This window comes from Larus michahellis, chromosome 6, assembly GCF_964199755.1.
Source record: "Larus michahellis chromosome 6, bLarMic1.1, whole genome shotgun sequence".
Taxonomy (NCBI): domain Eukaryota; kingdom Metazoa; phylum Chordata; class Aves; order Charadriiformes; family Laridae; genus Larus; species Larus michahellis.
In genome coordinates this window covers 666,795-681,120 of record NC_133901.1, presented here as the reverse complement: position 1 = coordinate 681,120, position 14,326 = coordinate 666,795, and the positions used below count along the sequence as shown (strand labels likewise).

General features: G+C 45.0%; 1 protein-coding gene and 3 non-coding genes across 4 annotated transcripts; all 4 read right to left on the bottom strand.

The window, feature by feature from the left end:
- Positions 1-401: 401 nt before the first annotated feature.
- Positions 402-7,916, bottom strand: EIF4A2 (eukaryotic translation initiation factor 4A2). The gene is made up of 11 exons (XM_074593261.1): positions 7,545-7,916; positions 6,405-6,450; positions 6,182-6,314; positions 5,779-5,918; positions 4,412-4,580; positions 4,102-4,211; positions 3,842-3,985; positions 3,298-3,435; positions 2,930-3,019; positions 2,613-2,692; positions 402-1,206 (listed from the first exon to the last, which is right to left on the bottom strand). The coding sequence occupies exons 1-11, from the start codon at positions 7,571-7,573 to the stop codon at positions 1,062-1,064; spliced, it is 1,224 nt and encodes a 407-aa protein (XP_074449362.1). The 5' UTR covers positions 7,574-7,916; the 3' UTR covers positions 402-1,061.
- LOC141745901 (small nucleolar RNA SNORA63) lies at positions 3,093-3,219 on the bottom strand. Its single transcript, XR_012588156.1, has one exon. It is a non-coding gene; the product is annotated as a small nucleolar RNA SNORA63 (small nucleolar RNA).
- LOC141745913 (small nucleolar RNA SNORA81) lies at positions 3,614-3,795 on the bottom strand. Its single transcript, XR_012588168.1, has one exon. It is a non-coding gene; the product is annotated as a small nucleolar RNA SNORA81 (small nucleolar RNA).
- LOC141745916 (small nucleolar RNA SNORD2) lies at positions 5,998-6,067 on the bottom strand. Its single transcript, XR_012588171.1, has one exon. It is a non-coding gene; the product is annotated as a small nucleolar RNA SNORD2 (small nucleolar RNA).
- Positions 7,917-14,326: the final 6,410 nt, after the last annotated feature.

Below are 14,326 nucleotides of genomic sequence, written 5' to 3'. Positions count from 1 at the left end.
GAGGCTGAGCACTTTCAGGGCAGTCCTGGGCCGGTTCCTTCCAGAGCAGCTACTTTGAACCTCAGGGATTCTGTTTACATGGAAGCTGGATTCTCCCTCAATGCAGTAAAAGGCCTTCAGCTGGCAGCAAGCGTAATTAACACAAGCAGTGGGCTTTTTAATTAAGTCAGTACTGATGATTAAGTGAGGCACCTTCTACTCTGATGAAGGGGTACATCAGTGTAATGGACACCTGTCCCTCACCCAGGAGCTGTGGCACAAAAGCTCCCCATTTGCTGGCCCAAAACCAGCCCCAGAACTGCTGCAGCCTGACCCTGCCCTCTCTGCTCTTCCTAGTCTGGGTCAGGCCCCCCCTGAAGAGAGACACCCCCTGACCAAGAAGCCACTGTTTACAATTTAAGTGAATATAGAAGTATTTTATTGAACATTCAAACTTCATTAAGACATGTGCAATATGGCAAATTTACTGGGTTTAACCCTAACTAAGACAATAGTATGATTGCTTGCTTGCTGGGGCGTAGCAACAGGGTCCAGATCACACTTACCACTAATTAAATACTTTATTGAATAAATACATATGAAACAAAAATGCATTTTAATGCTCTTATAAAAGTTTAGAGATTTTGAAAGGCCTTTCCAATTCAATCTGAAGAGTAAGTACATACAATAAAGGAAGGTAGGCTAGTTTAACATAATTCGCTGACTTTATACAGCACTTATATCTTTTAGTCCATAAGTAAATTATTAAATGATAAAGAACATCTAATACAACCACTTCTATGGAACTAGGAAATAAATTTCTAATAAAGAAAAAATTTACAGACCCCATGACTTTCCACCCAACCCCAACAGTCTAACCCTAAAGTGGATAAAGCCAGTGGCTTCCCCCACAAGAGCTCACGACAAAAGTCGCTTCGCTTATCAAAAATCTGTATTTCTGATCCGTTATGAGCATTGAGACAAGATTCAATATATCCCCAAAGAAAGAAGCACAATGCGCGTTGTGAATCGCCTATTCAGCAACAGCGAGCACTGCATTCACAACCACCTCATCCCAGGGATTAAATAAGATCAGCCACATTCATCGGCATCTCCTCCACCGTGGTATTGTAGAAAGTCTCAATGTCTCGCAGGATCCTCTTGTCCTCTTCAGTGACAAAGTTGATAGCCACGCCTTTTCTGCCAAAGCGACCACCCCGGCCAATTCTGCACGGAGAGAACACACATTTACACACCAGTTAACTACTCCAGTCTGCTCCAAACCCCTCATTAGCTGCTGCTGCTCTTTTAGCTGCCACTGGCCAGTTTGCGCTGCATTTACGGGACCAGCTGCTACCAAAGCCCTGTCTGATCACGAGAAACTAGCGGTTAGTGCCGGCAGTACAGAGGTGTCCATCCTACGGAGGGTAGCAGAGCAGAAAGGTTACTCTTGGCTGCAAAACAAGAGCTGTATTTAACAGTTGGTACTGCAGTATGAAGCCCTGGCCCCAGCCCCCTCCCCAGCACTTGCCTCCAGCCCCAAGCAGTGGCCTACAGACAAGCTGCTCTTCAGGAGTCCAACTGTTGCCAAGTTAATCCAATTACATCCACTAACATGGAACAGCACACCCAACCTGGGAAGTTTAATCAACATAACTGTTTCCAGTGGGAAAACTTAGGGTTTTGCCTTTTTTTTTAAAAAAAAAAAAAACAAACCAGCAAAATCCAAGCTACATGTTCCTGCGTAAGCCCACGTCAGTCACTAACACACCACAGTACAGTGACACCCACCAGCCGCTCCACCACCCTGCGGCCTGCAGGGTACAGCACCCCGGCAGCAAGAGCTACATACACAACCACAGCTCACAGAACTTGGGGAATAATCATGACAAAAGAAATATATAAATACCGACTCGCTCTTTATTCAAACTGTGCCGCTTACGAATCCACGTCCTAAATTACGTCAACGCCGTTTCTGAGCACCATCTTGTGTCATCAACTGCTGCTACCGATTCCTGTATTTTTTTACATCAAGTAACAAAGCACAGTTTACTTAAATTTAGGGACAGTCACTAGAAGTAGTTACTTAAACCTAGGGAAACACACCTCACATTGCCACCACAGATACACACCACAGGTCAGAATCCCCCGGGAGGAAGCCCTGAGCCCAGCTGGGCCTCCTGGGAGGCAGCTGTCCCACACTCCTACACAACCGGTCTGCCAGGAGCACCAAGCTCTGAGCACCGAGCAGCAGCAACGGGGATTAGCCAGGAGCTACAGGTCCAGACACTGTGCCAGCATCAGCTGTCATTGCCCTCCACAGCCTGCATGACAAACTGGCCCCTCGGTAGCCAGTGGCTTCCCCAGCCCTCAGCAATGACTGACCAATTGCCAGCACTCGGCTCCGCACACATCTAAGTTTTCCCACTGCTTTATTGTCCAACAGTCCTGCTACTCCCGAGCCAGGGCTTGTTTAAAGCCAAACCCCAAGCAGTGCATTTCCTGCACAAATGGATGCGTAAAGTCCTGCTATTGGTACGGGCTAAAGGGAGGAAGAGGCGAGGTTCTGTGCCGATTTCTGCAGGATGTAGCACGCAGTGCAGCACGGCCAGCAGGGGACAGAGCCAACTCACCTGTGAATATAGTTCTCACGATTGGTCGGCAGGTCATAATTTATAACCAGGGACACTTGCTGCACATCAATGCCACGAGCCTGAAAAGCAATGTGGAGTCTTCAGTGCAAGTCACAGGCTTTAGGTTAAATTTTTTACCCCATGTTTTTGTCGACCACAAGGTTAGTGATGAACTACAACTGTGTAGTCCATAGTGGAACGCAGTCTTTGCTCTTCCAAGAAGCTCCGAACAGCTCAGGCTACAAGAACCTTCACTGAATGATGAAGCTTTTGGCACCAGATTTAAACAAATGTGTTCGGTTTAAGAAAACACTCACCAGCAAGTCAGTGGTGATCAGGACACGGCTTGATCCTGACCTGAACTCCCTCATGATAACATCCCGCTCCTTCTGGTCCATGTCACCATGCTGGAGAGGTAAAAAGCTCCAATTACTACAGTTCCAATACTCCAGATGGGAATGTGCTTTAAAAAACAAAGTGATGTTTGAAACCCAGCGTCCCTACCTGCCGTGGGGACAAAGCAGGTAGGGATAGAAGGAAGCAGTTTTCTTTAAGCAGGGGGAACGATAATACAGCACCGCACAGCTATATTATAACTTTCCTGCTTCGCGCTCTAGTGTAGCTCATTACAGTTTTTCAGGTGTACGTGGCATTTAAGAAGTAACATGGAAGTACCAATTCTTACCAGAGCTGAGACTGTGAAGTCCCTGGCGTGCATTTTCTCTGTAAGCCAGTCTACTTTTCTCCTTGTATTCAGGAAAATAACAGCCTGAGTAATGGTCAGTGTCTCATACAGATCACAGAGAGTATCCAGCTTCCACTCCTGAACAAACGAAGGAGATGAGGAAATGCATCACCCCACTGACAGTTCAGTCCGTAACAAGAATCCCGAACAAGAATAAAATCCTAAAGCACCAACCAATTAAGCATGCTCTAGTGTGCAATTGTATTCAGTGGGACTCGAGAAGTGGGAACAAGGCACCAAGCAAAGTTTCTGCATCATCTGTTGCACCAAATCTTAAGACACAGGACACTGGACATTAAGAAAGAGGTCCACCCTAGTCAGTTTTGATCCAGTGCATGCATTTTCTTCTTCTTGCGTGTACTCTGCTAGCATTATTACAGAGCCCAAAGCTCAGCCTTGGTTTCTGCAATTTTAGCACAGTGCTTTTAACAAGAAGGTAAGAGAATTTAACTCATCCTGCAAAGCAAGTACAGCCGGTACCAACCTCTCTTTCAACATTGATGTAGAACTGCTTGATACCCTCCAGGGTCAGTTCTTCCTTCTTCACCAGAATCCGTATGGGATCTCTCATGAACTTTTTGGTCACTTCCAAGACATCCATTGGCATCGTAGCCGACAGCAGCACAACCTAGAATGCGTTACTCAGTGTTAGCACACGCCTGGGACACCAGACAACTCAGCAGTTCTCTGCTACACTGCAACCAAACCTGCAGCCATCAATTTCGTGATGTGAAAGGTTTTTACCTGGATGTTTGTGCTTAATTTTTGAAAGATCTCATAAATCTGATCCTTAAATCCACGGCTCAACATTTCATCAGCTTCATCCAGAACAAACATTTTGATCCATTTAGGTGCTATTAAAAAACAAGAAAGAGGACTATGTCACAAAGTTTCAGAAACACACTAGATACTTTTATTAATGTCACTCTCCTTTAGGACTAAGCTTTCCAGTACACTCTCTATAATGACAGCAAATTCACAACTTAAGCTCTTGCTGGGTCTGAAAGATATATTGGAAATTTGTTATCAAGAGCAAAATTAAATTGGTACTTACACAGGTAGCGTCTGTTTAACATATCAAACACACGCCCTGGAGTTCCAACCACAATGTGCGGAGCCTCAGCCTGAAGCTTTTGCATCTCATTGCGAACATTTGTGCCACCAATACAAGCGTGGCATGTTGCTCCCATATAGTCTCCAAGGGCCAGAATTACCTTTTGAATCTAAAATAAAAGCCTTCCATTAGTATTAGTACCTGATGAAGATTAAGCCCCATTACCTCTGGTGCTTATGGACTTTGGAAGCTAACACAGCAAACAAGGATTACGCAGCTCTAATGGCTAGAGAGTTGCTATGTGCAATAACTGGTTATTATTTATGTGGTTCAACTAGAAAAGCTTAAGTCAGAGGACTATTTAAGTTAAATTTTTTGTCCTTACTAGTTGAACTAGCTGAAGTGACCACCATGCATCTACTATGAAGTTAAAAAGCAGAGCTTCCAGAAAGGAACTCAAGTTTTGGGCTGTTAAGGCCCACACGTTAAACACTTGCGGAAAGTTCACAGAAGAGCGTACTTGTACAGTGCCATATTGCCAGGCTTTGAAACAAGTCTCACCTCACCGATGTCTTCAGATTAGAACTAAGGCTAAACACTCTGATCAGAGGTTCCAGTTCCACTGATCTGCTTTTTTTATTTGATTTTACACTTCTTTCCTGTCTGATTTGGTATTTTTACCTTTACCATCATGAATAATCTTCACTATAGCCTGGCATCTCAGTATATTTTAATTGAAAAAGACAGGAATCTGTATGTAATTAGTTTCTACTCTGAGTTCTGTTCATCATTTTCAAGACCCCACATTACTGATATACATTAATCCTAAAAATTAAGTATACTCTAAGGTTTTGTTAAGCACCCCCACTTAGTAAAACAATACCAAGCCCTGAAGGTGAAGTAGACATGCCAGAACATTCAGTCAGGAAAACATCACAGAAATACAAAAACAATGAAGTGACCACATGCGCACTGCAGTTTTCATGTTGCACAACTGCACGCAAGTTCAAATGGCTTCCAAAAAGTACATTTTGTTTCCACTCAGAACACTGTGCTTTAATAACAGATCTTGTATTTTTTTTTCTGCTGAAGATGCTCCCTCAGAACTGTACCCAGCACAGCTGCTGGCTCCTGCAGCCCTGCCCCAGTGCACCCTGCACGGGCATCAACTCAACTGGTCAAGCAGGCAGAGAACTTGTGGGCCAGAAGCCAGTTTATATCCCCCATTACTCAACACAAAGAGGGTTCTGAATGGATATTAGTTACAGCCCCTTAAGAAGTCTGTTTATTGTCTCACAGTTGTGAAACCTGAAACCTATGCAACACACAAGCAGCTTTTTTTTTTTTTTTAACTACACTATCAATACCTGTTGAGCCAGTTCTCTGGTAGGGGCCAATACTAGAGCTTGGGTCTCCTTGAGATCAATCTCCAACTGCTGCAGGATGGAAATAGCAAATGTGGCTGTCTTGCCAGTCCCTGACTGAGCTTGAGCAATCACATCATACCCTAAAAAGAGTAGGATACACATTTACTGCTCCCACACAGGTCATTCATGTTTTTAGTTTTATTTTATTCTCTTTGAAAGAAGTGATCAGTATTAAGAGCTCTCTCCATTTCAGGTCAGTCCCGAAAGATGGTGTACCATCATATCACTTGTTCAATAAAGATTAAAAATTAGTATCATCGCACACTAATAAAATAGTGTACACATTTTACAGCACTTTCTTAATTATCCCATGTTGATATCAACAAACGAATCACGTACATACCTTTGATGCATGGAATAATAGCTCTCTGCTGAATAGCTGAAGGCTTCTCAAAACCATAAGCATAAATGCCCCTTAAAAGGGATTCTTTTAAATTCATATCATCAAAATTGTCAACAATCTCATTCCAATTGCTCTGTAATAAAGAAAAAAAACCAGAAATTATTAAATCCAACACCTATCTCCACCAGCGATTACAGTCTCAAGTTAGTTCCCGTGTGCTCACCTCAATGACACCATCGGGGTCCATTCCCTCTGGGCCGCCATGGTCTCTGCGGGAAAGAGAACAAGCCGTTAGCACGGCAGCCGCTCACAGGCAGAGGCGAGCTGACGCCTTGGCTGCCAAAACCCCCGTCTGGAACCCCCGACACATCATCCCAGCAGATGCTTTGGTATTTTGCCAACAGAGGGACTCCCACCCCCTCCCCAGGGGCCCGGGTGCCGCTAACCCAAGTCCTCCGCTCTCAATGCGACAGAAGACGGTTCAACCCTTTCAGCCGCAGCGAAGAAAAACCCACCGCAAAAACACGGCTCAATCCCGGGCAAACAGAAGAAAAAAAAACAAACCAAAAAAAACCATCCGGCAAGCGGAGGCCCGCCACGTCCCGCTGATGGAGGAGCTGTGCCGCAGGCGGGGCTGCGCGCTCCGGGCCGACTCAGCCGCAGCGCCGGGGGGGGGGTGTGTGAGGGGTGGGGGCGGCGGAGGGGGCGGCCGCCTCCCGGCTGCGCTGCGGCTTCCCCCCCCAGCCCCGCCCTGCGCAGCGCAACTCTCGCGAGAGCTCCACCCCTGGGATTGCGCAAATGGCGGCCGGCGCGCAGGCGGAGGAAGGCGCCGGGCGAGCGCCCGGGGGCCGCGCCCCTCCCCCCCGAAAAAAATGGTCTCGCCCTCAGCCGGGCCCCCACAGCCGGGGCGAACCAACGGCAGGACCGGGAGGGGGGACCCGGGCGGGGAAGGAGAAGGAAAGAGATTTTAAGGAAAAAAAAAAAGTCCCGAACGAGGCGTTTAAACATGTTAATTTCAACTCAGCGCGGCGGGTACGGCGAAATTAAAAAAATCCCTTTTTCAGGAGTGGGGATTTTTAAAGAAAATCAGCGATGAAAAAACGAGCCCCGAGAAACAGAACTAAACCCCCACCGAACAGCGAGGAAGGGAGAGACAGTAGCGAAACGTCTAGAAGCGGGAGGGGCCGGGGCGGCAGGCGCCGTCTAACTGCAGCGCCCAGCCGCCCCCAGAGCGCCGTCTCGAGCGCGCAGGCAGCCCCGCACACACGGCCCCACTTCTCGCCCTCTCCCCGGCCGCCCCCGCCCAGCCTCCCAAGCCCCCTTCCGGGGAAAGGGCCCGGGGCCTCGGCACGCCGCGCCATACCTGCTATAATCCGCGGAGCCGCCTGACATGTTCCGAACACCAGCTCTGTCCTCAACTGAAAAGGCAAAGCCTCCGCGGCGCCCGCTTTATATACCCGCCCCGCTGCCGGACTCGTTTCGCCCGTCTCTGCGCATGGATATACACCTCACGCCACAGCGAAAAAAGCACGAATCCCCTCGGATTGAGCCCCCTTCCCAAGAGACTCCCCTCACCTCACTGCCTGAGGTACTCCGGAGGGGGTGTCTGGGCCGCTCGGGCCACGAGCTCAGGGGAATCTGGAACTACTTTTCCCTCCTCAGGCGCGGAAGGATATTGCACCATTGACGGCGTGACAGCGACTGCTCCTTCCTCCCGCTCGCCCCCCCCTCTCCTGCGTACGGGGTTTCCTGCCCCGGCCCCTGCTGCAGCGCCGGGGAGGGGGAGTGAGGGGCGGCGGGAAGGGGCGAGGGCGGCCCGGGAGTGGCGGGGGGCAGCCGTGCTGAGGAGGACACCGAGCGGGCCATGCGGCGGCAGCCGCGGGGGGACAGAGCGCTTCCCTGTCATGGCTGAGTTTCCCCCGCCATGTCGGTTATTTTTAAAGCCCTGGAGTGGGGGGTGACAGAGGAGAGCGGGTTTGTGAGGCGGAGGGAGGCGGCTCCTGGGCTGCGGGGCTCGTCCCCTCTTCCCCGCACACAGAAATGGCTCCCCCTCCTCTTCCTCCTCCCTGCTAGACAAAAATGCACCCCGAATTCTCCCTTCTCGCCTTCTGATGAGGGGCAGTCCCGGTTGGGGGGGGCAGCGCTGGGTGGCGGGGAGCGCGGCCGGAGGGGCCGCGAGGTGAGGTGAGGTGAGGGGGGAAGATGGCGGCGCCTGAGGGGACTGGGGGCGGCCTCGGCTCCCCGCGGCCCCTCTGGGCCCCAGCCCGGGGGGTTTGTGGGGATACCGGGCTGAATCGTGGGGATTTGTCAGGGGGTGTTGAAGGTGGATAATTGCTAATGGGGGTGAGGGCGGGTTTGGGGAGTATCTGTGAGAGACGGGCAGGACGGCGCTCGGGGCGCTGCTGAAAACGCGGTGCTGTGACAATGCTGCAGTTGGTAGTGTAGCGGTGTCCGCGGAAAAAATCCGTCAAGGCTGATTTAAAGGTTAGTGCGATCCCAAGTAAAGCAGTATGGAAGATGTTAGTGTGCAAACCAATTCACTGAAACGATCGGTGATTGTGCCCGTTGCTTTCATAATGTAGAAAAAAACGTCAATCATTTTAATGCTCTTCTCACGTTTTATAACAATCCGTTCATCAATATTTTTTCTGTAGGCAAATAATACGAATTGTAAGCAATAATTTGTGCCCACTTTAATGGGTTTATGTGTGTCACTTCTCAGACTTGTTTCCATAGTGATTATATATGAACAAATGTAGGCAGTGCCTGAAAAACTCGACCCTTTACTCATCTAGAATACTGTAAATTGTCTAGAACCATCTAGAATATCTGTAAAGGGAATCTGTGAGAGACTAGATGTACATTAGCTCTGCCTATGGTAGCATCTGCTGGGGCAATATTACCTGTAGAGATAATGCAACACTTACGAATAGCCTATCTAAATTATATAAATGCAGCTTCTCTCTCAACCCACCCTAATGCTCTCAAGTTTTGTCCACCCGTGCTGGGTAGAAAATACTGAAGATGCTTCTTGTGTTCACAATTTAGATGTATAACAATAACTGGTGGCCTTTTGAAATGACTGATAGTCTGAGCCATGGACCGATAAACCTCTGCTTGTACAAGAAACAGGATGGACAGAAGAAAGAACATGAACACGGGTTCACCTGGCACCACTAGGTTTACCATTAAAAATGACTTTGGATCTAGAAATAATACTGTGGAATATTTGTTTTTATTAAGGAACCTGAACATTTTTTAAGAAAGCTGTAAAATGTATATACTTTTTATTTAAGTATTGCAATTAGGCCTTAGTATATTTGCAAACCTGAGTGGAAGAAGTTTCTTGATGTGTGAATTTCAGGAAGGTAAGCCATCATTTTCCACAGACTTTAAATGTCTTTTTAAAAAATAGTTATGATCTCAGAAACAAGTATCTAGTTTATCTTCTCCTGTAAAGAAATTAGTGTCATTTCAGATTACCTTTGTATTCAGACAACTTTGAAAGTTCACGTTTGACGAAAGTAGTTAACTAACAAGGCTTTCCAAGCTTGCTTTGGGGACAGTTATAGGAGAAACTGTTTCTGTTGCTCTAACTTTGTGCAAGTCTAGTTTTACTCCGCTTGACCAAACTTCATGATGTTCAAAAAAAAAACCCCCCAAAAACCCACAACCCCCCAAAAAACCCTCAGAAAATGTTTTTTGACTATTAACTTCAATCAATAGACAATTTTTAAAATTGTTTTTGTTATTTACTGTCTGTAGTAAGGGCATCTGTGAGTCTCTTAGTCAGATGCCAAGATTTCTTTATGCAGACATGAGGCAACTATGGAGCGAAATAGTGTTACCTGCACCACAGAGCTCCTGATCACTAGCCTTTATAGAGGAGCTTGAAACTTCCATGTCTCGGAGGATTTTGTTCATCTGTGGTTTACTTGATGCTGGAATATAAAGAAAAGTCTGTGGGTGTATTGGTATCTCCTGTCACGTGGTCGTGTCAGAGTTTGACAAATCTGATTAGTTGGCTGTGTTATTTGCTCTGGTTCATCGGTATTTTAATCCACCGCTATAAAATCAGATAGTCCCCAGTCAGGTGACCTCTCGTCAGATGCTCAGTATTTGCCTTAAGTGTTGTAGACTGGAACTATGAAATTATGTTTTAAGAAACAAATTGTCAGTTCCCATTTTAAAGAAATTTGTGTGGATGTTCCAGACCAAGGGATATGAGTAAAGGAATCCAGCCTTCCCCCCGGTGAAAACCATTGTCTTGTTTCACCAAATGAAAAGAGGAAAGAAATTTTGTTTCATTAACTTGCGATAAGCAAAGAGTAGGAAACACTGAATCAGTCCTCCCTTTTTGTGAAACAAGATAGCAGAAATCTAGGATCTGCATCCTAGTAATGACCCCAGCTGTAGCAGCGGAAAAACTTGACATTTTGTACTCTTTAAAACCTGTGTACCTGAATACAGTGTTTGAGAAGTATCTCTTTGGTTAGTACGGCAGACAGCCGTACAGTACGGCAAACAGCCATTTCATTTGTGATCTCCTATCCAGTTTGTGTATTTTTAGACTGGTGGTAGCTGTGCTCTGCCTGGGATTATTTGTGTTCTGAACACGAAGCATCATAGTGAGAAGTATGGAAAGGTCAGGTTTTGTTACTGACAAAATCTTGGATTGAACCTGGGATTTGTTATAGCCCCCTGACTTGAAGTCTTACTAAACTTTCTGCATCAGTCTCACCTGAAAACTTGCTCCTTGAGGGCCAGGGTCATGTTATCATGAGGCAGAAGAGATACCAAAAAGATACTAAATAATGTGTCTGTGCTACTAAAGATGGGATCCATGGCCACATTTATACGTGCACACTATATACTTCAGTAGATGTCACCTCAAAAGGCAATCCTAGTGAATCATGAGCTCTTTAGTGAGCGTGAACATAATTATACATTTATTAACAGGGGGTAACAGATGGACTAGCTGGTTTAGCAGCTGGGTTTCCAGTCATTATTCATGCAGATTGAAGTAAAGAATGATGTATCTAAAGAAAGCAGTAGGAGCTGCCACCTCCTGGAACTGAGCTCTGGTTGAGCAGTCCCTGCTCATCAATGTTCTGGCAAAGGCAATCTCACAGTTTGCGTTAGGAAATTGCAGAAATCTCCTTTTAGAAATCTCATACCATGATTTGAATTTACCATGAAACTGTCACGTAGTTCATGGGAAACCTGGAAGATCCCGAGTGCCTCTCCTGCATTTGCAAGTCTGATGCTAGAGTGCATACTGTGTATTATTCGAATGCCAGAACTAGCAGGGCAAAGAAAGTACTTGTAAACAGACAGAGTTTATTCATAGTAGGTCACGTTAAGGATCAAGATGATTTGTTAGGGTGTTATTAGCAAGAAGTAATGTTTTTCAGTTCATCGTTCCCAAAGGATCCTGCCTAAACAAAAGCATGCTTCCTCGGATGTAGGAGTGGATAGGCAAGATTCTGGAAAATCTCCAGGGCAGAGGGAAAGTCCAAATTCCAAGAGTCCCATGCTTGTTATTTAAATGCAGTCACAGGGTTTCTTTAATGCTAACTTATGCCTTTTTTTGGTCATTCCACTGCAATTATAATCTAAACAAGCTAAATAATAAGAATTTATAAGATGCAGTGTTTTTAATGCACTCGGAAAGCTTGCTTTGTATTCTTTGGTATCTCAGTGCAATTTGAAATCCACGTTATGGTGACTTTAGTACATTAGGCTGCTAGGCTTGCTTAGTCATCCTTTTTTAAAGTTATTTTACAAATTTGTTATGCTTTGACAGATATTTCTACTCTTTGTAACTGTAATCAAACTTGTGTTGTGAAATGTCAGCGATGTCCTCGTCGAGTGAATGGAAAGTACATCCAAACACAGAAATTCCTATCCCAGTCAAAGTTTTGTCTCACTGAATAGTTGTGCACTAGGCCAATAGGGAACATTTTCCAAAACGCTTACATGATTTAGGAGCCAAGCAATATAGAAAGCCAGTGGGATTTAAGCTGCTTTGGTTAATTAAATTGTCCCACAGGCTCGGTCTATTCAGGATACTCAGCCTTGCGCAGAGGATGTAGGGAGGGTAGGACCTCTGCTGACCAGCTGACTCATTGCTCTGGAGTGCGTGCGTGGGGCTGTGGGGCTTGTGCTCCCCCACACCTTGGAGAATACACGTCTCCAAGGTGTGCTCCTGCTTCACTTTTGCATCGCTTTGTTTCTTAGCCAAAGCTCTTATTGCCAGTAAGATTTCTTTTTTTCTTGATGATATTAATTTGTTCAGCTGTTAAAGACTAATTTACTTGTTTTTTAAAGAAAGGGCAAAGTTGCGTGAATTACATATTTCAGGTTACTCATCCATTAATTCATTTCCTCGTCAAGTTTGGAGCTTAAATTCAGACTTGTAGCGACCTTAGTGCCTTCAGAGGTCTGAAGTTATCCGTTACATGTTTCTTATTCTGCAATAATGAAGTTCTCTATGAATTTTTAAGAAAGATGGTTTCTCCTTTATACAGTGGGAAAGTTCTTGTAACCTGCTGCTGGAAGGAAGCAGCAGAAATGTTCTGGGGCCTCAGAGAAACCTGGGATTCTCAGAGGGTCAAAAATCTAGAGAACTAAGGGAAGTTAAATACTTCTTATTTTTATAATAGATAGATATAGTTTCATCCAGTGGCCTTTGAACTTGTGAAAAGTTCCCCATTTACTTCAGTTAGCATTACATTGGGCTTCTAATAAAAAACTAGTGTTAACTTTAGAAAATTTTAATTTTAGAAGTAGTATGTAAATTACTGATAATTCTTTAAATGAGTATAAAGTAACAAAACTATCATATGGGATCACTTATGGTGGTCTTGTGATTTTAGTAACTATTCTGGTAAGACAAGAATGTTGGCACAATAAAATCCCAACCCAAATACTTGAAACACAAATATTTTTGTTTCTATGATTTTCTTACCCATTCAGTCCTCTGGATGCTATAAAACTTGATAGTCATACTTTTACGTCTCAAATGTTTTCCTTGATTGAGGAATTTGATTCTTTCGTGCAGTTTTTAAGGCTTGTAGTCAGGCCCAGGACATGGCGTCATCTTAGCTCTCTTCTCCGTTGTGTTAAAGACTCCCAGTGTGACGACAGTTATGTAATTTTAGCACTAAAATTGAACAGATGATATTTGTTAGAGACTTGCCATCGACTTTTATTGGAATGAGAGCTTTCTCTGCACTTCAGTTTTCCCCTCTGTAGACTGGGGGTGATAGTATTTGCCTCAGAGGTTACATGTGGGCAAATGCTTGAGAAACATGGAGACCAGTAATGGTAGGAGGCTTAGAAGTCTTTGATAGAAGTTACATGCATACTTTCAGGGTAGAGCTTGTTCTTTCTATGACAAATGTAAAGAAAGCTAGAGAGATTAAGCAGGTGGCAGCTGCTGATAACACCCTGACAGAGTACTGTGGTTGCATTTATTAAGTCAATTGGAAGACTTCTGCACTACCATGAAATAGTGTATGTCATATATTTCTGTGAGACAGTCTGCGAAGAATGTTTTTTTTCCAATTCTGAAAGAAAGGTAAATATGAGCCTATGAGCTTACGCATTCTTCTGAACAAAACATTTTTCCTTCTGATATTGGTTAACCATCTATAGGAGTTATTTAGTCTTGTGGTTATTCAATTTGGAATCCACTGATGATGCTTGAGGTTTTTAATTGCTGAGCTGATTTCAGTTGTTCAATTTTTGGCATAGCCACTACATGCAGGGCTATACTCTCTATTTCATTTTGAGTACCTTTCCTCATTGATAAAAAAAGTGTTATGTTCTTAGTAGGAGGAACTAATGCATGTGAACCAAGCCAAAATGAAAACACCAAAAAGGCCAAGCAGTTCTTTGATTTTACAGGGGTATATTCACAGGACCAGAGTTTGTGGTAAAGAAATAATAATCTCTATGTATGTATGTTGTAGATATGCTCACCTTGATAGATGCCCTATGCCCTGACTGATGAGACCAAGTCATATGACTCTATCCTGCCCCATCCAAATTGCACTTTTAGAGCTCAGAGTGAGCACACTGTGCTTTTCAGGGTTTATGTACAGTGCTATGAGTTATGAGGGCCCATCTTGCATTAGTGCC